General features: G+C 38.6%; 1 protein-coding gene across 1 annotated transcript; it reads right to left on the reverse strand.

The window, feature by feature from the left end:
- Positions 1-27,934, reverse strand: pkp3b (plakophilin 3b). The gene is given in 14 exon segments (XM_036584211.1): positions 1-2,494; positions 4,565-4,633; positions 4,635-4,653; positions 5,632-5,827; positions 7,171-7,324; positions 7,989-8,171; positions 8,479-8,643; positions 8,917-9,034; positions 9,424-9,598; positions 11,700-11,904; positions 12,528-12,651; positions 13,795-14,462; positions 17,295-17,383; positions 27,486-27,934. Coding segments are annotated over 14 exon segments (2,406 nt in total). The 5' UTR covers positions 27,685-27,934; the 3' UTR covers positions 1-2,452.
- Positions 27,935-27,984: the final 50 nt, after the last annotated feature.

Below are 27,984 nucleotides of genomic sequence, written 5' to 3' on the forward strand. Positions count from 1 at the left end.
TGTGATGCAAAATACTTTTTCATTTATTTGTTTCAATGAATAATATTGCTTGATTTTAGTCTGTGTGTTATTCAAGCCACAGAACCTCTCCAGTCTGAAAATACTTCTTCACATCAGTCAATCTGTTCTGCTACAGATGCTAATGCTATGCTATAGTAGCGGAAGTTATTGTAATCTGGGAAAAAAAAAAAATGTCTTTTATAACAAAAAAAAAGTGTTTTACACTCAAAATGTCTTTGATTAATATGTAACAACCACAAAAGCCCGCAGGATGTTACATGAAAAGCAAAGCTCATGGATCAAGCATTAAAAGTAAATAAGCTTCATTTTGTCTTCTATTTAGTTGTGTTGATTCACAATGTCTCTCCCCTCAGTGCAGGACTGTACTAGGAGGGTAAAGGGCACCAGATCTTTTTTTAAACGCTAGTCACACATTGCCAAGCTCCCCAACACGACTGGAAGAAAATCCTAACCGCGTGACTAGGTGAGTGCCCTACAGGACGTCACTCCACAAAGGGGAGAGAGAGACTGCAAGCGTACCATCCAATTTCTCCCCAACTTCAACATAGCTTCAGGGCATAAAATCATAGTCGGTACATCTGCACAAATGGGATTCAATCCCAGACATAAAACACACGACTTCTTGGAGACAGTGTAAGAAACAAATATAAAAATACATATCTTACATGTTTCTTATACAAATCCTCACTTCCAGACTCCGTTTTAGCAGAAATGTGCCTCAAAGCAATGATCTTTTAAATATTATTCAACTCTATAAAAGCCATTTTTCAAAATACGGTGGAACCCGAGTTTGTTGAATAAATGGTGGGACACAGTAAGGGGCTTTAACATTTTGTTGCATGTCTTCCTTCTCTGGGAGACTAAACCATACTAAACAGCACTGTGCAAAAAATTAGAGACCACCTTCAGTCAAATCCATCATTAAGTTATTCATTTTTCAGAGTCAGGAAAAGAATCAGAAAACATATTTAACAGAAAACGACACAGAGGCCTCAACAACTAACTACATTACCAAATTATGCAGTGTCCACCCTTTGCCTTTATTATAGCTTCTATTCTTTTCATGAAAAAATCTGCAAGGGTATTTTTTCACACCTTTAAAGTTCAGTTATAGAAGATAACTGCGGCTCATTTAACTAACTCCAAACACATTCAATGTTGTGGAGGATGAGCTGAATTTTGAAAGAGTTCAATTTTCAAATCACGACAAGTGCAATTTTTATTATATGTTACATTCTCAACAATGTTGTCTTAAGTTTTAAGTGGGGAAAATTCAACCTAATAACACTGAGCTTGTAAGCTGCCTGTAGATGATTTGGACTAATCAGAAGCAACTAAACACCCGTGTAAAACCAATACTAACTGGCAGTCTGGCACACTCGCCAGAAAAGGTCAAAAATTATGTGACCAAGTGAATATGCTGGTATTCTTGGCCAAGAAGTCAGACTTGTTTCATAGAAAACAATTGTTTACCGCAATTGCAGCACTGGTCATAATACAATGCTGAGACCTGGGGTGGTCAGTGCACTGTTATGAGAATATCTGCAGCTTCTTTGTTCTTTTTCATCTATTTCCTTTTCTCAGTAACAGCTTCCTGACAGCTACACATCCTTTCAGACTCATAGTTTTGAGTTGTCTTCTTACAGTGGAAGGATGAACAGAAACACCTGTTTTTTTTCAGGTACGAACCAAGAGAGAGTGGAGCTTGATTTTCTCTCAAAAATAAAAGCTTTAAGTGCTGTTTATCTGATGGTGGTTTTGGTGGTCTACCAGGCCTTGCATGGTTGTTAGGAGTCCCATTTTCTCTGTATCTTTTAACTCCATCCAGGAGCAAACTCCTGCTTTTTACACTTATTTTGCTTTGACTTCTACCCTTCTTTATGCAAGTGCATTATCTTATATCTTACAGAAATGTCTCCTGAAAAATGAACAACTTATATTTAGTAGGCATCATTTTAAGTAAATGAATGGTTTTTGCACAGTACTGTACATGCATTCATACACACCTTCATTTAGGTCTATTGATTTAAACTTGTGCAACATGACATCTTCTATTTGTGGCATTGCCATGCTGCAATGTAGTGATGGATGGGTGTGTTTAACTTGAGTCAGTAAAAGCATTTATGACCGTTAACAGTTTGCGCTGTCCTATCACTTGAGCTAAGGCACATAATTCCCTATTTGAGATGGCGCTGATCCAAAATATCCATCCAGTTGCACTCCCATGAAAAAAAAAGCCGTCTTCCTAGAAATCCACAGCAATCAAATTTAGAAAAGTGGCTGAAACCAAAAGCACTCAAGTCAGCCCCCTTCAGCCTTCATTCCTTCCGAGTCGTCGGGATGTTCCTCATTTCACTGAACTCAAGTGGATTGCTGGGTTGTTCATGTTAAGTTTCTTTTCCTTTTCGTTCTTCTAATGAGATGAGATGTCTCAAATAGCTGTGTCGGTGAAGTCTCGCCTCGTGAACCCTTTCTGCAAAAAGGAAATGAACATGAAGGGAGAGTGAGAAAGTACTGCATGTGACAATTTAACGTCTCTAGTTTAATCTAAGACACACCCCACTTATTATCATATATGTGGAAATGTTGCATGGGGAAAACAAGAAACAGGTAACTGGCTAAACATGCGCTAGAATTGAAAGACTGGAAAATAAAGAAAAGAAGAATTAAAAATAATAAGCGCATCATAAAAAATATCTTGGTATTTACACATTTATCATTATTTATTTTTTATTATCAGCTATGTGTGACTTACTTTTTAACAGTTTTTGCTTTCAGTTGTACAGGTGTATGTGAAAGTTTGAAAACTCCAGGTCAAATTACATGTTGTGCAGATTTTCTAAGTGAAAGTCATCACAGTCTCTACAGGGAACACACTTAAATAGGGTATTTTTCTGCAAATTTAGTGCACAATTACTGTTTATTTGCTGAATTTAACACATTAGAAAAACAATAAAACATGAATCATGACTTGTGCAAAAGTTATGGCACATTTGAGATTTCCTGCTTTATTTTCTCCATTTAAACTCAGAAAATAAACAGAAATTATGCACTAAAATTTGCAAAAAAAAGGCCATATTTAAGTTTACTCCCTGCAGAGAATTTGTTAACTTACTTTCAATTAGAAAAATCAACAAAACATACAATATAACTCAAGTTCAAACTTTTACATATGACTCTAAATTTGATTTAGGAAGCCCATTCGTGACATCAGTCATTTTTGGAATTCCATAGTTTAATGTCCATTACTCCAGTAAAATATCTGCAACAAACAGCAGCCAGTATTAATCCAGGCATTCACTTCAACAAGGGAACTCATAGAGTTAAAATGACATGTGGCTTATCTTTAACTGTGTCTCACCAGCATGCTTCTTTATCATCAGCCCATGAAGCCCCTATCACATTGAAGGATGACATTACACAACACTGAGACGAAAGGTGTTGGCTGCTGATGAAGTGTACAGATACTGCCTCAGCACTGATATGCAGTGACTGGGTGTAACAATGACTGGCAACTCCCTGCATTCCAGTGTCACATTCCACACAGAGCACCTATCTAACCAAGGCCATTATGTGCCAGATCACACGGTTTAGAAAACTTAGCTACAGAGTATGGGGGGGAAACTGCTCAGTGCAACATTTATGTATTTTTTTCTACTGTAAAGTTATAATTTGTTCTCACAATGACAAAATGTTCTTTCTTCAGTATTCTTCCATAAAGAGGACAACGTTTTTGTCAGAATATCTTCTATAACGTTTATGTTTGTTTATATGTCCAAAAAAAGATAGCTGCAACAGTTATTTTTTACCAAAATAAATAAAAAAATCAAATCACAAAATGTTAAAACAAACAGAAAATGGAAAGTTAAAATCTATAATAAATTACGTAGGGACACTTCAGTGAGTCAACAGAGCCATATTTTATGAACTACTTGTGTAAACTTGCTTCTTTGGTTTGTACGGTGTGTTTGAAAAGGGAAAGCTGCTACAGGTTAATCAGTAACAAGTCCGAGGCAAATATCTGACCAGCTGAGGAACAGGCTGATATGCCTCGCAGGAACTAAGAGATGAGCAAAGGGACAAAATGAAAACCACCTGGCCAAGGTAGAAATATGACAATAACCATAAAAACATCAGTCAACATGTGCACTACGGAATTCTAGTTTAATAATATTTTGTCAAAGATTTTAGCATATAAATACTGTTACTTGTGTTTAAATCAATGTTTAGCATTATGTCACCAATTCACAGATGAAGATGCATGTGTTTTTAATAAAGTGTCCTCATATCTGCAACACGTACGCCCTCCATCTCTGGGCTTCAGTTGTCAAAGCACATTAGATCACATGGAGTAACAGGCCATTGGCTCCAGATGTAACATTCAGGACCCCTTGCATTAAAAAAGGTATTATGCAGAAAATCTTTTACAATACTATTCATGTTATGAATAGTGCCGACATGAATATGCTGACATTGTATGACAATTTATTTTCACTGGCAACTTCTGTGCAGGCTGAATCCAAGACCCAGTGTTCAGTCTCACCTGCTTGTAGTCTTTGTGGAGCTTGCTGTACTGAAACATGTTGCCCAGCACCGTAGACGCCGCCTTAGCCCGCTTTCAGCTTCGCTGGACTGGGGCACAAAAGGAAGTTAGAAACATGAGAAGCACTGGCAGGACAATACACGGTACCATTCAGCTAAATAATGAATAAGTCACGCAACACGACAGTGTAAATCTAATGGCTACGTATTTTAGATATGTAAACGTGTACATGTTTTGTTGATTTTCTAAGTGAACATAAGGACACATCCTCTACAAAGAACACACTTATGTACATCCTGCACAACATGCTTAATGCACAATTAAACAAAACAATGCTGTTTATTTGCTGAATGTAACATAAAATTTGAAAAATAAATAAACAAAAAAAATAAAATAAAATAAAATGCCACAAAAGTTATGGCACATTTTAAATATTCATATTTTTCCCACTATGATAATTTAGCAAATGACTAGAAACTGTGCACTAAAATATACAGATAAATTCCATATTTAAGACTGGAGGTATTACAACTTTTGCATACAGATTAAACATAGATAGTACCGATCCGATACTGGATATCAACATTGGGCTGATATCAGCAAAAAACATTAATATAAAACATCTAGTCCGAAACATCACTATGGTTCATGTAATGTTGCTTGCTGTATATTTGTTCCTGTGAGGTAGTAGACTGTTTGAGCAGTTAAAGCATGGCAGCCTACTTTTAGATGCTGACGTTAAGTGACGTACTTCAATTACACTTAGCTAATTTTAAAAGCGCAGTAGTTTTAAATATTGAACCAGTATGGTTTCAAGAAAAAGTGGTTTTGTGCAGTCTCGTATATATTGGAATGGAGAAATGACTCCAGCAGAGTGCAAAATATAAAGGAGCTGAATTCCACACACAGTCTAAACATGGCTCTATCCAGAAAAACTTCATAAATAAAAAACTAGGCTACATTTATTTCCAAAGACATCTGCAGAAGACTACCAAAGTGGAAAATGTACTACTCTCTAAGCCTAGAAAAGCAGAGAAGCTTAGTCTCCCAGCGAACAGTAAATCTACCTATTGTCATGTGATGTCTTGATTCCAACCAGCTTTGGCAATCCATCAAAGAAGGTGATGTCTCTTGCAGCCAGCGAGCTCGCGATGACCAGGTTGTTGAGAACACCACAGATGTTGACCACTATGTCAGTAGAGGGCTCTTTTTGAAGCCCGTCACTAGGCAGCCTGGTCACTAGGATATTCACCACTTTGGTAGCTACAGAATGGGAAGAAAAAACGAAAACAAGAGATGAATGACCATGGGGTCAGCTGTAACACTGAGGGGTCCTGGAGAAAGATAAAACAGAATGTAGAGAGGATAATACAGAAAGGGGAGTGGGCAGATGGAATAATTTAGTGAAGTTTAGTGCAAAAAAGTGAAAAAAAAACAAACAAACAAAAAAAAAAAGAACAGTGCACACCATTATGTCAAAGAACTTGTTTTAGAAAGAATGAAACAGGGTGGGACATGAAATAGTAAGTAAGAAAGGAAAGAAAAGATTCCAAAGATGACTTCATTTAGTGTGATAGCCATTTGCTTATGCAATAAAAATTGCAGCATACAGTTTTGTGTGGGTAGAAAACTGACTTTGGCTGATTGTTTAAGAAGCTTTGTAATAAGCACATTGCAGAACAATGAGTAACCAAACAAACCCCTCATCAAAACCTTAAAAACTGCTCTTCAGAATGTTAAACAGATGCAAAACTGGACTGTTCACTAAGATCATGCTAACAGCGAGATACAAGCACACTTTGTGTTACAGAGAACATCCCCAGAGGTTCTATGTTTATTTACTGGACATCACGATGTGTGAGGTGCAGATCTAGAGGCTGATAGCAATAAACCAAAAAGCAGAGTCCCTAAAACCGCATTAAATGAGGTGAAATCACTGTAATGTGGCCTCTTGTGGCTTAATTATTAAAAAAAAAAAAACAGTACTGATATTATATAGCAATGAACAGCACTGCACAAAAGTCAGAGACCACCTGTACATTTATTTATTTTCCATGGACTGATGAGTCTAAATTTGTAACTGGATTGCTGGATTGTGCGAAGCAGTAAATAAATGCAACCAACTTCTAACACTGAACTTTGGAGTTGTTTACAAGAAGTGTGGAAAAAATATCTTTGCAGTATGCCGAGAAGGATAACTGTAGACGCAAACAGTGGATTTGATATTATATTCATAGGCTTGTGTGTAATTTACAGTTATATATATTTTCTACTTTTTTACTGATCCTGAAAAATAAGTAACTTGTACTTAATGGCTGTTTAAAGTCTCTGAATTTTGTGCTGTACTTTGCCAAGCAACACAATGATCAAAGCCCATGAAGCATTAATACAGAATTCAACTGTCTCATATAATATAAAATCTGAAATATTTTACAACTGTGTGAGTCACAAATGTGACTCAGCCAATCAGATTTTAGAAGGAGGTATGTACATTTTATAATCTCCACTTTACAAAGACTGCCTCAAATTCTCCTCGGTTTTGCTATAAGTAGGTCTGAAACAAAGTCTCAGGGAATTAACACAGCCATTTGTGCTCCGGCACTGACCCATATCAGCCTTGTTCTTGGTGTGGCGGGATAGGTTCCTCAACAGGCCGGTGAGAGAGCGCAGCTCCGCGTCGGTGGGGGTCCTCAAATGGTCCAAAACCACAGGCAGCATCCGCTCCTGCTCTAGTGCAACACGACTCAATACGGAAGCCCACTGAGAGAGAGAGAGAGAGAGAGAGAGAGAGAGAGAGAGAGAGAGAGAGAGAGAGAGAGAGAGAGACATGAATGTGGATTAATGGGGGATCATGGGAGAAAAGAAACAGATGCAAAGAAAAGGGAGATATAAAAGAAATATTTACATCATAACTGAGTGAGAAGGACAGACTGAGATGGGAAAGAAGCCACCAAGATAACAGCAAAAGTGAAATGTAGAGGAGGAGGGGCCTGTAAAATGTCTGTCAAAAGCCTCTGGCGTGGCAGAGTGGGGAACACTCACCACTTCCAGGGCTGTATTCACCATAATTTAGGCCTATGCCTGTGCTAAAAAGGCATGCTGAAATTACACTGTAAATAACCACTGGAAATAAACCACTGTTCCTCCACTGACTTTACGTAGAGTATATGTCTGCCATAAAATATGTGCAGCTTTGGATTGGTGATCACTAATGACAACAGCTAGAACAGCAGTTATTACTGGGAATAAGCTCTTCACAATCCACAAGATCTTAGAGCTTCCACTACATTTATCTTCAATCATTAACATTTAAAACAGCTATCTGATGACAACATAAATATGACAACATATAGCTTTAATTAGTATCTGGGACACTGGCGTTAGATGATCAGTCAAAGTGTGTGGGTTAGAGATGCCTTTTTACCCGGCCTTCCCCTGCTGTTATGTTCTGTAAAGCCCCGGCCGCAGCCTCGCGGGTGGCGGTGTTTGTATCGCAGTTTTGCAGTATGCGATTGTACAGGCCCACAATGTGAGGATGCCACAGCCACTCTGCCCCCTTCGGCACTCGCGCCACCTCGGTAAATGTAGACAGCTCCTGGTTCCTCTGCTGCAGGGCAGAAACAACCACAGGGAACAACAAATCACCAAAAGACTACAACAAATCTTAATACACTACATTTCCCAGAATGCATCAAATGAGGATAGCCATGTAAGTGTCATGTAGCTTTATAAACACTGCCCCACAGCTGTGACGTAAATGATATAAATAAATAAACAAATAAATAAATATTAATTGAATGATATGTTTGCACCTCTGCAAAACTTGATTTCAGACTTTAATAAAGCAGCAGGGCTAAAACATTTTGATTATAGTCAATAAAAATAAATAAATAGGGATCATGGATGTGACTTACATCCTTTGTCTTCTTCCCCTGTAGAGTGAAGCAACCGATGGCGTCACTATGGCGTGTGGCCTGAGCTCGAGTAGGGCCCTCCAAGCGTAGCTGCACTGATGGGGGGATCTCAGTGTACAGCTGGTAGGACAGGTTCCTCAACACACAAACACAGTTTTCTACACCCTAGATTAGACCAGAGAAAGAGAGTCATTCAAAATACAGTGACAGTTAAATATATACCTTCATTTGATATTTTTCTTGTTTTTTTCTTTCACCGTAAGTTATGCTTTTGAGAAATGTAGAATTTTATTTGTTATTTACTACTGTTTTTTTTTTTTATTAGAAATTTATACTTCAGGGTCGATTTCTGTCTTTTGTGCAAATAGAGGTGACACTTGTAGGTCAAGAAGTTCTGCTACTGTGCTTGGGTCAGGCATTTTGTTTCTCAGGACTGACCTTGTCTTCAGGTTTGCCTTCCTGCAGAGAGTTCTGGATGTACCCCACCAGAGAGTCCACCAGCCCACGAATCTCCCTCATCTGCTGTCTGGTCCTTCCATTCACTGAGCTCAAGTTTCTACAATGGAATGCGTGAATCAAAACAAGAGTTAATGGCTGAGATAAAGATGGTTCTCTCGCCCTGTATACAGTAAATAGTTTGGCTATGCAAAGTATGGGAGGGGTTGTGTTTTCCAAGTAAAATGTGCACTGCAATTTATCTATTATAATACAAATGAACTGATAATTCATGCTTTTTTTATACTGTGACTGTCTCTTTCATTGTCTACATCTTTTTTTTATTTTCCTGTTTTAAAGAATTAGAATTAAATCAGAATAAAAGAGATAGAATAAAAAATTGTTACAATCAATCAAATTCAAAGTCACCATTTTAGAGTTGTTGTATATATACTTGTGTGTGTGTGTGTGTGTGTGTGTGTGTGTGTGTGTATGTGTGTGTGTGTGTACCTGAGGCAGCCTGTAGTGTTGTAGAATATATCCGCTTCTGATGGGCTCTGCTGGATAACTCCAGAATCTCCTCCTCCAGACAAAGGAATCAGCACTCTCTCAGTCAGTTCCACTAAACTCTCTCTCGCCAACCGCTCCTTCAAACTGTCCTTAGATGACAAGTTCCACAGAATGCCTACAAACAAAAAGACATGGAGAGAAAAAGGAAGGAAAAAAGACAAACAGAAGGAAAGAAAAACAAACAAAAATAACAACAGAAAAAAAACAAACAGAAAAAATATAAGAAAGAAAGCAAGAAAGAATACAAAACAAAGACAGACAGAAAAACAAACAGAAAGAAACAAATAAGACAAAGACAAATGAAAGAAATTATTAAACAAAGAAAATAAAGAAAAAAAAAGTCAACAATAATATATTAAAACTCTAATTTGAAATACTAAATTCACACTGTTGGCCTCTTGACTTGTGATCTGTGGGGTAATAAAGTGGATCTTCACACTGACTAGTTTAGAAAACGGGTCATAAAATTTCACTAAGAGACCTGGCAACCGAGGAGAGACAACCAAAGAATTTCAGCTGTTGTTTATTGTGTTTTTGTGGGTGGGGGGATAGTGGGGGGGGGGTCAGGCAGTGCACCGCAGCACAAAAGAGGCCTCTGGGAGGGTAATGGCCACGGTCTCACAGGATTTCAAAGTCCAGAGAACAGCTTGACCATTCTCTCTCTTGCTCTCTCTCTCTCTCTGTCTCTCTCTCTCTCTCAGGATACACTCACCGCTCTATTTACCCCAAATTCACCTGTGGTAGCTGCCAGTTCTGCTCACGTCAATGTGACTAAAACATTCACTGCACTTAGCTTTAGTAACTAGACCTTTTTAATGAGTAGGTCATCCACTTTCTAAGTAGCTTGACTGACAAAACAAGTTATAACTTGATTAACAATGACAGTCTTATCCTTTATACTGGAATGCACTGTGCTAACTTAGCTGGCACTTACTGCATGGACCCAAACCTAATCGGAACCCTAGTTTCAAAGGTTGGAGTCCACAAGAGCACAGCTGGCAGTGCTCCCATTAGATGGGAAGGATGCCCTAGTCCTGTTTATATGTCGCCACTGTCAGAACAAAACCTTATTTCTGCAACCCTGTTTTCAAAATAGTTGTGATGCTGTGCAAAATGCAAACAAAATACATACAAAATGCAAACAAAAACAGAATGCAATTACGTGCAAAAGATTTAAACCATATATTTAATTGAAAATAGTACAAAGACGACATATCAAATGTTAAAATTGAAAAATGTGATTGCTTTTTGAAAAATATATGCACATATTGAATTTGATGCCAGCAACGTTTAAAAAAAGGTTGGCACAGGGGCATGTTTGCCACTGTGTTGCATCACCTCTTATTTTAACAACAGTTGTATTTGTCATTTCATAATGAGCCGAATGTTTTCAATGGTGACAGACTAGTTTAGCACCCGGACTCTTAATACAAAGCCGTGCTGTTGTAATACATGCAGAATGTGGTCTGACATTGTCTTGCTGAAATAAGCATGGCCTTCCATGAAAAAGATTGGATGGCAGCATATGTTGCTCCAAAACCTGCACATATTGTTCAGCATTAATGGTGCCTTCACAGATGTGCAAGTCACCCATGCCACGTGCACTTGTGCACCCCCATAACATCACGGATGCTGGCTTTTGAACTGTGTGCTGATAACAAGCCGGATTATCCCTCCTATCCCTCGTTAGCCCAGAGGACATAGTGTCCATGATTTCCAGAAAGAATTTCAAATTTTGATTTGTCGGACCACAGGACACTTTTCCACTTTGCTCAGTCCATCTTAAATAAGCTTAGGCCCAGAGAAGGCAGCGACATTTCAGGATTCTGTTTATATATGGTTTCTTCTTTGCATGGTAGGGTTTAACGTGCATTTATGGATGCAGTTTTAACATTTTATATTACGGCTGTCAGAATAAAACCTTGTATCTCCAAAATGAAAATGTTACAGGAGAAGGAAAAAAATAGACTTTACTTTTAATGCAAGTCAGTTGAACCAGACTTTTTTCCATGTTTTTTTGGGGCATTTCTTCTGGTTCATTCCTCATGAAATTTACACACAATGTATAGAGCAAAGGGCATTTTCAAATTATTTAAACAATGGAAAAATGTTTTCAATTAAAATATAGGGTTAGAGGGGATAGTGGGTGCAACAGGAATTTAGAAACAAGCAGAATTTATGTCTGAATCTTTTAGCATGAATACAGTATGTTATACCTGTAACGTTCTTGCGGAGTTCATCGTCTGGCTCTTTCAATGCGCTGACCAGTTTGGTGATGCCGCCTGCTTCGATAAGTGCTGTCTTGTTTTCCATGTTCTCGTAGATGAGGTTGCGTGTGGCTCCCGTTGCATAACGCTGCACTTCCTGGTTTTCACTGCTGAACAGCTGCACCAGCGCAGGGATACCCTTCAGTGTACGTACCTGTTCAAGAGTACCAGTGAAACATATAAGCCTTAAACCCAACCTCAGCGTATCATTCATCTTTACCCTAATCTTAATTTTTCATTCCATCTACAGTATCATAACCTTGCTCCTATAGGTTTTCAGTTTAAGGTGTCTACTTTGCCAGTATAAGCCACCTGAGGTGGAGTTTAGCTTAACATGGCAACCTATTCAGATATCTGCAGGCTAAATGAAAAGCTTTGCCCTGTTTGTGCCAACATGTCCACTCAAGCGGAATATGCCTCTCCCCAGGACCTGTGGATTATGATTAGGGACAGTGGGATAACATTCCATGCACCTAGCTTTGATCTAGTCTACAGTTCAAAAAGTAAAAGCAAAGGTAAACACACATACATACATGCACACACGCAGACACATACCTACATACATACAGGCTATATATATATATATATATATATATTAAAAAGGACTAGTCTATCTGGAGGCCTTGTGACAAAAGGTCACAAACAACTTCATGTATTGCCCTTACGTTACAAAACAGCACATATCACAGCTCTATGAATTATGGGTGTGGTTCTGTGCTGGTTAATGGTCAACAGTGTCAGAAGGTTCTAAAACGATATGATAAAAAGTTTGTTTACCAGGTCTTTGGCCTCGACGCTATGGTAACACTGATGCTGGATGTAGGCTGCTCCCAACATTTGCATGGAAACATCTGAGGAGCTGAGATAGCTCACTGCAGTTGGCATGTCCAGGCTATGGATTCTGCTCAAGGGCCAGAGAAGGAACAGCAAAAATAAGGTCATGGTTAAGTATAGTGCAGCATCACAAAACGCAAGTCAGACTGCCTACTGTTGACCAATATTATTTGGCAATGGGATTCAAGTTAAATGTTTACAAATGCTTACATGCCTCAAGACTGACTTGAAGCTTGTACGCTTGTTATTGGTTACAACCTTGTAAGCTTGTAAGATGCTGTACGTTCTTGAATGATAGGGATGTACCAACACAGGATTTCTGGGCCAATAACAACAAGCAATAGTTAAGGCCTGACTGCTGATACCAGTTAAAGTAACTTAGGATGCACAATGATATTGTAATAATATCAGTATTGGGTGATACTTGCTTAAATTATTGGCACCAGACAGATGTTATATTTGACTGAAATCTCCAACTGATATTTGAAAAAGCAGCATACTTAAGTGGTGATGATAAAGATTTGCATTTTATTCATTTCACCGCATTTTTAAACCTAGTGCTCCATAGCGCTAAACTGGGATGTAGTCCCAATTTCGCATCAGCATCAGCAGATATGAATGTGAAAAACATTGTCTATTGGCATCGGCCCACAAGGCCCATATTGGTGGATCCCTAAAAATAACCAAGCATTTTTTTTCATTTTACAATATTATCTATATCAATGCTGTCATACAAACAAACAAACAAAAAACAAGTATCTCCACTTTTTTACAGTTTCAACAAAGCAGCTGCCCTTTTTACTGTGAGAAAAAATTTGATAATGATTGGACCCATAAAAATGTTCAAAAAATACCTTGGAATAAAATCTTTCTTCTTCTGTTTTCTTTGGACAATAAGGATATATAAAGAGCAGTGAGCATAAAACTGGCTTAAACTTCTTTTAAAAATGTACATAACGTAACATAGCTAGAATGATAATACTAACAAAACCTTCCCGTTTATCTGTGATATGTTAGCCACAGATATACTGTGCACCCCCTTTGGATAAGCTATGCCAGAATTACATGAATAGTCGTACAATGGACAAAAACAACTGCTGGCAGCCACTAATTAGAATTACATAATTTGCATAATGCCAATTAGGGGTTTGGCTAGTTAGCATGCAATTTTGATTCAATTAGGTCAATAGCATACAGCCCATTCCCTCACCCTCCATGAATGTCACTGCCCGTTCCATCAGCTCCTGCGTCGCACACGTCCACCCCTCGACCCACACTCTTTAGGCTATGCACAGATCCGGCTCGCCTCATGGTGCTCTGGTAGTGCCCTCCGGCCATCGCACTGCTGCCGCCAGAGGGCACTTGCTGCCACTGCATGGAGCTGTTGTTCAGCCTCTGGTTCTGCAGCTGCCGGTTGTTCATACGGGTGATGGTACGATGGGCGGGGCCTTTAAAGGAATACTGCTGAGCAAGCTCCGCCTCCCTCCCCCTGTTGATCCCCTCCCGTGCTAGCGTACCGCTAAGAGTGCGTATCATTGGAGACGCACTGGGCAAAGTGCTGTGGCCATAGTAAGACTGATGCTCTGTGGAGGCCATACCCTCCTGAGTCATCCAGTTGGCCATAGGAGAGGGCTGTCGTGGCAGTGATTGAAGGCCTAGTAATGCTGCTTCTTGCTCCGCCCTGATGATCTCCCTGGACTCACCAGTGTGCGTCTGGCCTGCGTAATGGCCACCAACATATGTGTCATCGTAGAATGCATATGGGCGGCCCACAACAGCAGGCATGGGGACACCGTGGCTGATCCTGCTGCGCTGTGTGCCCACCTCCACAGCTGAGCGGGAGCTGAATCCTCCAGCATACTGTGACAGCCGTGGATTCTGTGGTAAGAGCAAGACAGTCCAGTGATGAGACAATGGACAATTAACCTTTAAAAGGTGTAAGCTTTTCTCCAACCTTTCAAAAACTGCATGTTTAATGTTCTATCCATGCTCCATTCTTTTGTAGTAATCACTGAAAAGATTGGACAAGCTTTAAAGAACATTGGCAAAAATAACATTCAACCAAATGTTGAATGTTACTGTATCATAAAACCTTTTTTGTCAAAATAGCTACATTTAGATTGTGTTATCACAATTACAAATCATATTTAACTTGCATGCATGTTAAAGTTCATACTGTTAGGACAAATCAAGTGTAGTTTTGTAACTGAGCAAACATTAGCATGGTGGTCAAGTTCACCATTATGGTTTCCTAGTTTATCACAACCTAGTTTCAGTTAGCAACAACATGGCCCAACAAAATACATGGCACAGTCCATAGCAGTGTAGCATTTTAAATGGAAACTCAACCTTATGTAGCAACTCTAAACAAACATCGCTAAAGTTTCTCATTAGGCTGAATGAGATTTTTGTTGTTCTGTAAAGTTTGTCCAACACTGCAACAGTTCCTAAGAAAGAACGCTTTTGATGGCAGAGCACTGAAAGGCCAATTAACAACGTACTGTTTATTTGTGTTAACTTCTGCAAAGGGAACTGGCTAAGAAACAAAATGAACTGATAAACTGAACTGAACTACATGTGAAGTCACTGAGTTTGTCTAATGTTCTGAGTGTGCATGTAGGCCAAACTAACACATAACACCGACACAGTTTGTGTAATCTTAAAACATCTTTGCATTAAACACCTGGACACCTACCTGTGCTAGTGGTACTACCTGGGGTCTTCTGGCCTAAAACTAGCATTTGTTATTTGTTATGTTATGCACTATTGTGTACGGCAGCACTGCATCCCACAGTTTCACTGGCTTGACAGAAGTAATGGATGGATTTCATCCATCCATCCGAGTTCCCTCACTACAATACCCAGAATGCATTTGGAAATCCCTTTGGGCCACAACAAATCCTGACTACTAGCCACTGATCTAGATGCTAATAAATCTGTGGTGTTAGCTAGGATTAGTTATACAGCACCAGCCTCAACTGGTTGCCAAATTTTTTTTCTTTGTAAAAGCTGGGGCGAGGGGGAGGGGGGAAACCACCTCCATGTATCCACCCCAAAGAACTTGCAGTTTTTTAAAATTTACTTCCACTTTCAAGATACCTCATCAGAAGGGCTTTTCCCTAGTTTTTAAGCCATGAAATCTCACTTCAGAGATTACAGTACCACAGTAAGAGGCAAATAGGCATGCTTATACCAAATCTACCACTTTTTTTTAATTCTGGCTATTCTGGCTTTCCTGGTAACATAAACTGTGTCATCCGTACCTAAATACACTACGTGTGTAGGCTCTCAAAAATGGTTTTGAGAGCCTACATACCTCATTAGCTACCTGGCACTTCTATCTAACTTAAATCTACTGACTGTCATAACAGTTTAAAACTGTCAAAACACTTAATCCATCATAAAAAAAGTAAAAAATTAAATAAAGTATACTTTGTTATATTTTGATAATGTGCCACTTATCTGTAACAAAGACAAAGTGGGCCATAAGTTTTACTTAATAATCATTACTGTAACAAGAGTAAAACTGGTTGACACACTACACACGCTTGTTTTCTCATTATTGTCTCTGTTTTAGCTTGCTCTGACTCCACGCTGGCACATCTCCCTGCTTTTCTGCTATCACAGCAGGAGTTAGCAAGGCCTCCTCTTGGCCGTTTAACTCATGAGGTCATGAGTTGGGAATGTTCCAGATGCACCCTGAGCTCTGCCCCTGAAGCCCACTGGAGCTGGACTTCACCTCCTAAACTTGGCTGTGGCAGGAGAACGTCAAATACTACACTTGCATGAGGCAGAGGTGCAGCCCTGAAATGTGTCACTGTTAAGAGATTGTGGAGCTTGCCATCCAGCTAACAAATGCCCACTCCTAAATTAAGGCTTTTGGCTGAGGCCTGTGTTCAGGATGTTACAGAGACTAAGTGGGGTTGACTGACGGACAGAGGTTAAGCTCAGCCACTGAATAAAATGAAGATAAAATGGAGATTTCCAACTAAACATTCTTTTTTCCTAGGACAAATTGTATTTGACTAAGCCATATTTGAAGCCACTGTAAAATACTCAATGTACTTAAATACAATATGATCACACAAATCTGAATTCGATATTGATGCAACAAGTAATTAAAAATTATTACGTTGCTCGGCAACCGTAATCCATTTCCATTAATGAAATATATTGCTTGGTGTAAGAACTGTTATTTGTGATTACTACTAATAATAAATGAAGTTATTTATTGAACACAACCTATGAAAGCTCTTTTATCACTTAATTAAACAGACCACTTTTGTTACTGCACCTTTAAGATTGATATATGTATATGACCTCTGTTCTGATCAGCTGCAGAGAACACTCCTTATAACTTCAGAGAAAACAGGCGGGACTAAACTGCTGTAGATTGAATAGACAAATACATGTAAATGTGTCGGTTGTTTTTGTGATGTCACAATATCAATTATATCAAAACAGATTGTTTTCCATTATATGGGCCCCCTTAAAGCCATACAACATGAGAGGCTGAGTATTACAGTGATTTTACCAAAATTATGGTGGATTTCGACGACTAACAACAGCCTTTAGCCATGAAAAGTCACTGTAATGTGCAGTCTCTTATGGCTTATTGCTTTAGTTTGACCAGCTTTTAAGACTCAATAGTAACATAAGGAAGTTGTAACTGGAAAAATAAGGAGCTTTTGGTTGTGATGTAACACTTACTATTACTCTGCTGCCATTGTACATGAGCGACTTGGAGGTGAATCCAGTGCCTGGGCTCTGGTATCTCATCGTGGGCGAGCCATCATATTCTAGAATAGGAATACAATGAAAAAAACATCAAAGGAGTTTTTACTTCATCTTCTGTTCATTACATGCTCATGTTTTTTTTCCCTATTTGGCCAAAAGAACTGGACTAAGCCTGAATGACATATGACCCTGAAGGAAACTTGATGCTAGTCTGGCTTGCAACTCCTTCATTAAGTCCCTGCAGTAATGCAAACAGATCAGGTTTTCCATCAACCCATGTGGATCCACAACCCTCTGAGCTGTGAATAGTTAATTAGATGTCCACATTCAGCAAGAATGTAGACAACGTCATAGTTAAGACCCCAGGAACCTCACAAAGGGAGCTGGTGAAGTGCTCTCATGCTTGAAGCAAAGGTTTGTCAAAATAACAGCCATATTACAAAGAAACCTGGCTTTTTGTCATATTTTAATCAGTTGGGTTGTAAATAGTTACATTTCCTCAGTTCTAGTACTGTGCAAAAGTCTTACGCAACTAAGAAAATTGTCTACAACTATTTATCTTTGTTGGAAGTTCCAGTTTTTACATTGTGTAACTTTAGAATAAATGAACATTCAGTTGTATGCGAGTGTTTGAACACCCCTGGTTAAATTACATGTTTTGTTGATTTTCTAAGTGAAAATAAGTTGACACAACAGATGTAAATACAGCATTTTTCTGCATATTTTAGTGCACAATGTCTATTTATTTGTTTAAAATATTTTTAGAACATAATATCTAAGTGGAAAATAACTTTTTACACAGGCCACGGTTTAGGTTATATTTTTTCCTCAATACGTTCATCAAATAAACAGTATTTGTGCATTAAAAAGAGGAGAAGTGTGTTCTCTGTAGAGAATGTGTCAACTTATTTCACTTAGAAAATCAACAAAACATGTAATTTGACCAGGGCACCTCAACTTTTGCATAAGACAGTAAATACAGTAAAATATAAGAATTTCTTGTTTTCAGTGAAGCTATTGATATCTTGGTCATAAGAATACAGTTAAAGAAACACAGGTTTGGTTCCTGACTTTTTGCTGCTCTCCAGCCTTCACAATTCCATCAGCGGTAAACCTGATTTAATTTAATGAAAGGCTAGATTAGCCAACACACTGACTTACAAATAAATGCAATTGTCTGTCCAGAAACATAGCCTTTTCTATAATTTTCTCAGATGCCTAAGACTTTCAAATGACAGTACTTCTGCTCATGTATAATTATGAGTAAACTCCTTTGTTACTTTTCTTTTTTGAGTGTGTTTGTGTTCAATTGCATTATCTTCCGTTGGTGACAGTATCTGGACTACTCTGCGATTGGCCTCTGACATTTGAGGTTTGTGATTTTTAGTGAAGCAAATGAGAAGAATAGCACCTAACAATCTTCAGTTCCCATGCTAATAAGATGCTGATTGAAGTTCCACTACAGTTATTATAGATATTCAGTACTTAAAGTTAGACTACGTAGGTTTTGGGGATTTGGAAACGCAGAGGAACACTTTGTAACACTGGTTGGCTTTGGACCCCTTCCCTGATGTCATCATACAACCTGTTTCCAAAAACTTTGGGACGATGTGCAATATGTAAATAAAAATAGAATGTAATGATATGCACATCATGGAAAGCCCATATTTAATTGAAAGTAGTACAAATACAACAGTGAACCCCTCCTCAACTTTACTTCTGAAAGCCTGGGAGTCTCTTTTTATACCCAATCATGTTACTGACCTGTTACCAATTAACCTTCAGTTGTTATCTATTTATTTATTTTTTGCATCACACAACTTTACCAGTGGGCATACAGCTTCAATTTCAATATCTGATATGTTGTCTTTGCACTACATTCAATTATATATAGGTTTTAAATGATTTGCACATCACTGCATTTTGTTTTTATTTACATTTTGCACAGCATCCCAACATTTTTGGAAACGGGGTCTTTATCAGTATGTTGATTTAGCACCTAAACATTGAACCAGACCTTCTTTTTGAGCCTGTGTGTGGACATAAAAATGTAGAGTGGTCTGAAACTCCCACGAAATCTGACCAAATACCCCTTATGCTTAAAAGACCATTTCAGGCTTTACAGCATGTTTTATCTCATGACTAATAAAGCTACTTCTTTCAATTTTAACGAAAAAAAAATCTACTCTTGTACTTCCACTCAGGCTGTTTTTGGAAAGGTACTAACTTATTTGAGCCATATTTCACCAAAGTTGGTATGGGTTTCATCTACTCTGCCAATTTCTGTTTATAAGGCCTCTTTTGTTAGTCTTCCTCACTCCCTTCACTCTCTCACATTTTTATCTCTCCTCCTATGTGTGTTTATCTTTTTTCCCTGTCTCCTCTTTTATTTTGCCACTTACTCACATCTCCTATATAAAAAAAAAAAAAAACAAAACAATTCCAGTGGTTGACTCCAGCAAATGGCTGAAGCCACAAACCATGGTGTGTACGGGAAAATGCTGGCATTCAGCTAAAGGCTTACAGAGGCTGCAAACAAAAGGCAGGGAAGTGATCCAGGTCCCTAATTACTCAGTCGAGAAAAGTACAAGCAGACAAAAAAGATCAAGAAGCGTTGCAGGAATGAAAGATTACTGAGTGGGAGAAAGGATGAAGTCAACTATGCACGAAAGAGTACTGAAGACTAGCCAGCAATGAGTGAGTGAAAGCACAAACTGCTCAATGGTTTTGCTGACTTTGGCTGTACGCAGCATTACAGTGTTTGAAAGCAGACAGAAGGGGAACCAGTAACCCCCTCTTCTCAATAAATCCGGTTATTCCCAGATCCTGCGCTAATCTACACAGTAAAATTTTGAGGATGATTATGTGCGTTTGGCCTTTTTTTCCACAGTGATTCCGACACAGACTAGTTTCCTCTGAGACTGAGCATGGTGGTGCTGCAGTTCTGAGTCTTCATAAAGTATGTTTTTTATGATGGCTTTATCTTTAGTTTTCTTTTGAAGATAAATTACACTCGCTATTTGCCAACAGTCTGAAAGTAACCCTTATCTCAGATCCTCCTCCACAGATTTCACACAGTAAAAATTTTCTCACACAGACATAAATGATTCACTTGTATCATTAAAAAAGTTAAAGTTAAAAATACTTATGGCAAAACTATCTTTGCAGCATGCTTACCTCACCCTTAATCAGTCTCTAGGGAGTGTTGCTACTGTATTTGCTATTTTATCAGAACACATCTAATAATTTAATTTTCCAGCTTTGTTTACATTTGCTACATGGGAAATTCCACTTAATGAAACAATGGAATTTCCCTTTAACCACATGGACTTCCAACGTCAGGAACCCTTTCCTGCATATGTCAGGAAGTTTCCTGCATATCCAGATGGGGTAACAATAATGAATAATGATGTAAGTAAGCTGAACTGCATGAGGGTCCCTATTAAACCAGTTTAAACTACTTCAGGCCCAAAGCCAGAATAATCTGCTGTTACTGGATTGAGGTGAGGGCTGTCACATAAATAACTGTGATTCAGGTTTTCATGGTCTTTTCTTGTTTGCAACTACCAAAATACAAACCTAATGTCGCCAAATTGGCTGATGTGCCATCTTATAACTAGCTATGTTTACTTAGTAGCTAACATTGGTTGTTGGCTAGACAGACTTACGTGTCGAGTTAAGCAAAGTTACATCCTCTTCATGAAAGAGAATATAAGCAAACACACACTTATTCTGCCAGCCTACATGCTAAAAACATTAGATTTAGCTACATAGCTAACAAACAGGGGTGTAACAATTCTCCAAATCCACGGTTCAATTCAGACCTTTTTTTTGTAGTGTGAATAAGAAAAAAAGGGGGTCTGTGTTTTATCAAATTAACAACAATATGGAAGGCTAAAGAGAACATTAAAGAATATATAGCTTGCCCTAACTTTAAATAGAATTATAATTTCATGATTTATGTGCTATTGTGTGAACTTTAAAATAAAAAATGAGCTTTGTTAGCAGTGGGTTTGGGTGGTGGGAGGGGATATCGCAGTTCAGTCTTCCCAGACTGTGGATGTTTATATTGTGGTTTCGGTCTCTGAGAATCTGTGGTTTCAGAATTGTTACAACCCAGCTAACAAATAAACAAAGATTTTCCAGCACTTTCCTCTAAACATGTTAGAAGTTACATTCTTTTGGTTTTCATAAGCCCCATATGTCTCAGTGAATGCATTTACTGCTTTCTTTTACTTTCATTTATTTGCCTCAACCCAACAAACTCAATTCACATTTTGTTTGCTCCAGCATATTATGACTGAGATATCTGTCTGGCTGTGAAAAATACCTGCAGTCAGCTTAATCAATTACGATCATCTCAAATAATTGTGACAGGCCAACTGGATGCAGTAAAATCAAAAGGAATTCGAAATCATGCGCTGCTGAAGTTATCAGTGAGCATAAAGATCCTTCACTGCCTATTGTTAGCTTTATTTCTCTGCCAGCGGCTCTTAAGTGCACTGGAACATCACGTCTCCTTCAAGACTTATTAGGAAGATAAGGTCGGCTGGTAGATTCTACCTTTTATTAAATGCTAAATCCCCAAGACGAGGCTAAGGCATAGGACATGGGTCTGCTCTGAGGGAGCTTTCTACTCAAATTGAAACATCTGGTCCTCCTCAAAATGCCTTTGCATGACCAGGGCACACTGATTTGAAGTTTACGAGCAGCTCATCTCCTTCTGTTTCTCAGTCCACCAAAGTGGAAGCCCTTCAGCTGGACTAATCTCTACAATCAGTGCTAGGGTGTGCAATAGTCTCTCACATTCTTGGACGGATCTGGAATATTTCAAACACTGCGTTTTCAGTCAAGCGATACTATACAGTAACAATGCCATCACAGTTACAATGCACTTTTCAAAAAAAAAGGTGACCAAAGGGTTTAATGCCATAGAGGAACTACTTTGGTTCCTTAAGAACCTTTTGATGTATGGTTCTTTAATGAACCATGTTTGTGCAAGGGTGACAAACATCCATAGAATGGAAAAGATTTTTCCTGAACTGTACTCCAAGCCAGGTACCACTTAGGAATTGTTATTTTTGAAAGCATATATGAGTGTTGCAAAAAGTTCGACTGCAGTTCATTTACCAGTAATTCTTGAGAGCGAGTATCATTCTGCGATTTTGAAAACAGTTCTGATCTACACTCCATCTGTTGGAGTTACTACGACTTCCACATGCCTGAGTGGTTGGACTGAATGTTCTCAACAGACTTTCAGATTCAGATCAGGCCCAGAACGCTGCTGAATGTCAACAGGGAGTTCCTTACTGCACTTGCGAAAAGCACTATCCAAATGAGCCAAAGAGTAATTAAGAGCAACACAACGAGAAATTCTCTGGAAGTTGCGCTAGTAAAGCTAGAAATTGAATTATAAATCCTACTGACAGCTAAATAACAAAGTCTCAAAGTAGCAGCTGCCTGATGAATGTAAGCGTTCACTGCCTCATACCAGACCCTTCTGTATCACAGCATGCCTATTCAGACAGCTCACACAGCCTAACACCACACACTTTTCTGCTCAAGCCTCACTCTAAAATAGAAGTCCAGCATGCTTCACTGATAACACGCTTCGGATGATGTGGCAGCAATCTCACCAAGGCAGGAGTTTTTGATTCAGGAGAACTACCCACCAAACACGTCATGCTAAGCCTATTTCTGGGAAAAAGGATAACTATGACTAGAACACAGTTCTACAAGCAAAAACAAAGGCAAAAGATGATTCAAAAAACAAAGCTTTCTTCCTGAAAATGTGATTCCTGTCTTTTTTTGTGCAACATTTCCTTTGGTCTGATTTTATGCAGAGGTTGCACCAATACGGGATTGGCGGGGGATTCTGATATCCAATATTTTTCATATACAAAGCAAATTTATAAATATATACAAAATGTAGAAACTGGGACTATATTCACTAATTAGCATTACAGACAAATAAACTTTGTCATATGAAGGGGGAACTTGTGTGTCAGCATTTCGCTACTACAGACTAATGTCACTCTAAAGGCAGTTTGGGCTTCAAAATTGGTGCTGCAGCCGCTTTCGGTGCAACAGTTTTCATGTGTAGAGGGTTACAAATGCAGCGTTTCATGAACATTCTGTTCTTCCAAAGTACAATAAGAACATTATCGAATATTGATTTGAAATATGGTTAAGCAGGCAGTATGAGGATATTTTATCAATATCCTGATGAATTTTGTTAGCATGATTTTAAGAGCATATTTCTTACATGATACATGATACTAGGGTATTTTTGAAATATATTGCGATGTTACTTACTACTTCTTACTACTGTTAAAGTCAACACTACCCAGAACTAGCTATAATGAAATATCATGATATGAAGAACTATTTTTGGAAATAAATCTGAAATCCAGAACAATATTGCAACTTAGGCTATTGATCTGATGAAGAGTATCACAGTTTTACTACATGCTTGTGGACACTATCAGTGCAGTACTGCAAAACAGATATTGAGTTGAGCTTTTCCAGCCTAATTTGTGCTCTTCCTGAGAACTGACTACACCGGATAACAACACTGAACCATTGTTTTGCTATCCGGTGTCGCCCAGAGGAGGATGGGGTCCCCTTTTGAGTCTCTCAAGGTTTCTTCCTCTTGCGCTTAGGGAGGTTTTCCTTGCCACTGGCTTGTTCATGGGGGCTTGGACATGGATTTCTCTGTAGAGCTTCTTTGCAATAATGCCTGTTGTAAAAAGTGCTATATAAACAAACTTTGACTTGACTTGACTAACTGATTTAAGTCCTACAGACCAGCAGCAATGTTCTAAATCTACAAGTCTAAAGCATTGTTCTGCTTTTGTGGTCTTGAGAAAAGCTGAGATAAATGTCAGGAAATGGGGTCAAAGGTCAAATGCCTATCATTCCTTTAGCTACTAGACCCTAAAAAGCTATACTCAACACTGATAAATGTATCTACTTACACAGAGGTAAATCTCCCACAAACACTTATCAGTTGCTTTGTCTTCTGCTGCAGCAGGTAAAGGTGCACACTGTGTGTGTGTGTGTGAAGGAGGAGCGTCATCAATGGGTCAGGAGTGACCTAATTTCCATGTTTGAGCCAGAAAGAGGTAAGCGATACCTGATACCTGTCCAATAGGTGCCACACACACACACACACACAATACTCTGTGACCTAATACACTGAATTAGTGTCCTGCGTAACCCATTTTAAACATTTCCATTCGTACAGCTCTAAAGAAACAATCCTGACTCAACATGTTTTCTAATAATAAATAAAACTAATCTAAAAAATAAAGTACTGTGCAAAAGTCAGAGACCACCCTTCCTTTATTCCATTTCCAGTCAAAACATCCATTAACTACAAGTTATTATTATTCAGCTACAGGAAAAAAAGCAGAAAATAAATAAAAAACAGAAAATTACCCAGAAGCCTCAATAACTAAACATAATATATTTGATTTCAGTATTTAGTATGTCCACGCTTGGCCTTTATTATAGCTTCCATTCCGTCCATGAGACTTGCTTTCATGAGAGTTTTTTTTTTCACACCTCCAAAGTTCAGTCTTAGTAGTTGGTTGCATTAGTTTCTCACAATCCAAGTAATCCCAAACACACTCAGCGATGTTGAGGTCTGGGTCCTGGCATGGGCAGTCCATTGTTTTCCAAACATTACAGCTTCTTTATTTGATAAGTTAACAAGTAAATGTAGTCTAGTATTAGTAGACTTAGTTCAGTATTTTTGTCTACTTCATTTACTAAGTAAGAGTTTTTTGACAGCTTCAGTCCTTTAAGACTCATAGAATTGAGTTGTCTTCTCACAGTGGAAGGAAGGACAGAAATACCTGTGGAATTTTTCAGATCTGAAGCAGCTTGATTTTCTCCTCTCTCTCAAAGATGAAAGCTATCGATGCTGTTTATCTGATGGTGAGAGTTTTGATAGTCTATCAGGCCTTGTCTGATTGTCCCATAGTTTATATATCTTTTAATGCTAATACTAATAATAATTTCAGTTTTAGAAACTCATTTCACTCATTTTCCTTTACAATTCCCATCCTTATGTAACCGTATCTTATTTCCAATCTCATCAGAAGTGTATCCTGAAAAATGAATAACCTGAGGACCGTTTTAACTGCAAATGAAATAATTGAAGGATGCTCTCTGAATTTTGCAGTGTTGTACATCCTGAGAAAAATTATCAGAAAGTGCTTTACACTAAATAACTGGGTCTCTAAGCCAAACAAACTGTGGAAACTTCCCTTCTGAAGCTTAAATGGGCTGTATGTTATCACCACACTGGGCTCTACACACCCATAAAACATGACGATATTTTCCCAACAGGCTCAATAATCACACATTTAGATGCTTCCTTCTCCAAACAAAACTACTGAAGTCTACTGGGAGCTGCAATTGCGGAAGCAAATAATTATTCGTACAAAAAGCTTTGCAATAACCATCTTGTAATCACATTAAGAACTTATAAGCATGGTTATCTGCACTCGTGATAGCTGGTTTGTGCATTCAGAGCTCCATCTATGAAAAGAAAATGCCATCATATTCTTACATACTTTATGATTAGGAATGTGTAAACAGATGACCACTAGCCACAGAGAAAAGCAGCTAAACTAGTAGTGTCAAGGCAAAGTAGTAAGGCTGCAAACCATGGCTTCTCTCCAACACTGTCTGGTATTTCCTGATGTTCTGGATTAAATATCAAGTAGACCTCATCACCTAAAAGGACTCTCACCTGCTTTCCCACATTCTCTTTGTGTCTGAAACCTTTCCTCAAATATATGTACAGCAAACAATGCAGCCTGTGATACAATGGAAATATTATAGCATATGGACACAGGAAAAGTGTCTTGTTTACATAGCTGATATGTCTGATATATAGAGACACTACCTGCCTGTACTAATCCAATACATATCCTCCTACATATTGGAGCTTTGAATGCTGCAGAGGTGCATGGGTGTGTTATGAGTGCAATATAATAATAACCTTGATGATAAATTAACATCCAATGTCATGGTGATGGTCAACATACATAAAAGCTTCTACACTTTCACCACCAAATTTCTGCTACAGTTTACTACGTTCCTCTTTATTCTTTTGTAGAAATCTAGAAAAAGTGTTAAACAGCTTTGTAAAGACTCAAACATGAAATGATACAATTGTGAGGAGTTTTTCTGTGCATTAAAACTGTCTTAATTCTTGATTTTCAAACCTGAGATTTCAACTTCAACATGCAGCAAAAGCAGAAGTACAATACAAGATCTGTGCTGAGTCTGACACCAAACACTAAAGGAATGGTTCAGCGAAAAATCATCAACTGTTCACTTACACTAGATGTGGTCGATCAGCCAAGACACGTTTGGTGTCCAAATTTTGCTTCTTTAGTTTAGAGCTGGAGCAAATGTGCATAAATACATGTCCAACATTTCAGCTACACGGTGAGGTTTGGTTCATTTTTATAGCTTACAGTAAGTCACCCTGTGCTCAAAGCTACAGTCTGTGGAAGCTTAATGAAGACATGGATGCAGTTTAAGCGAGCTGAGATAACTTTTGGGATATGTTAACTGAAAACATTTGGGTGACTATTGACTTCTAGTGTTTGTCAGCAACATTGGTTTTGTAGCTCAAGCACTAAACTAAATAGGCAAACTCTGGACACCAAACATGTCTTGGCTCATTATCTACATTTGGTGTAAGCTGGAAAATGACCAAATTTGATTTTTTGCTTAACTATTTATTTAATTACAACTTTGTGAAACTTTCATTTTACTTTCATGTTTTTCAGTTTTAAAAGTGAAAGACCCCAAATAAAACAGGTGTTGAAGACAAAGTTTTATATTTTGATAAACTGTAAAAAAAAAAATCATTTTTGAAAATGTTTTTGCATTTATATTATTACAAGGCAACTGGTGGTCATCAATGAGCGTAAAATCAGATGAAATAGGGGGGCATAAATGGGTTAAGGGTCAGTCAAACAGTTTAATCATTGCTAGTCCAATCGTATGTTGTCTAACAATATTGGGCCAATAAAGCGTAATAAAATGTAGTGTCCAGGATATAATGATATTATGATGAGCTGCAGCTGAACTGACAGATTTTCGCCTGTATCTACACATGTGGTCCCCCGTGTTTCATACCTGTGCTGGGGGACTGAGCTCCAGCTAGGCGCGGTATGGACGCAGCCTTTTCGGCCAACCGCTGCTGGACCTGCTGCTGAACCCGCCTGGCTCTGGTCAGCTGATCCGCGCCGAGCTGCTGGTCGGACGGCACTGCGTAAGTGGTGACCGACGTGGGGGGCTGTAAGGCGGAGAAAAAGAGGCCCTCAGTGGCGCTCATCGTTTAACTGGTGAAACTCGCTACACTCCAGCAATGAGCGGGTCCAAAATACTCCTCAGCAACAAAAGGAAAAACACCTCAAAAAACGAGTCCGTTGAGCAAAAACTGTTTTCGTCGGTAAGAAAAACGAGCAGCAAAGAAAAACTGGGCTAACTTAATAAAGCTACACTGAAACAAACTCGAGCTGAAAGCAGCGAGCTCCTCGTTCACGTCTGCAGCTCTGGTTATTGCCATCAACAGCACAGAGACAATAAGGACTGTGGGCGGGGCTTGAGGTGGAGTGTGGGCGTGACCTCCGCC

Source organism: Colossoma macropomum, unplaced genomic scaffold (genome assembly GCF_904425465.1).
Source record: "Colossoma macropomum unplaced genomic scaffold, Colossoma_macropomum, whole genome shotgun sequence".
NCBI classification, from domain to species: Eukaryota; Metazoa; Chordata; class Actinopteri; order Characiformes; family Serrasalmidae; genus Colossoma; species Colossoma macropomum.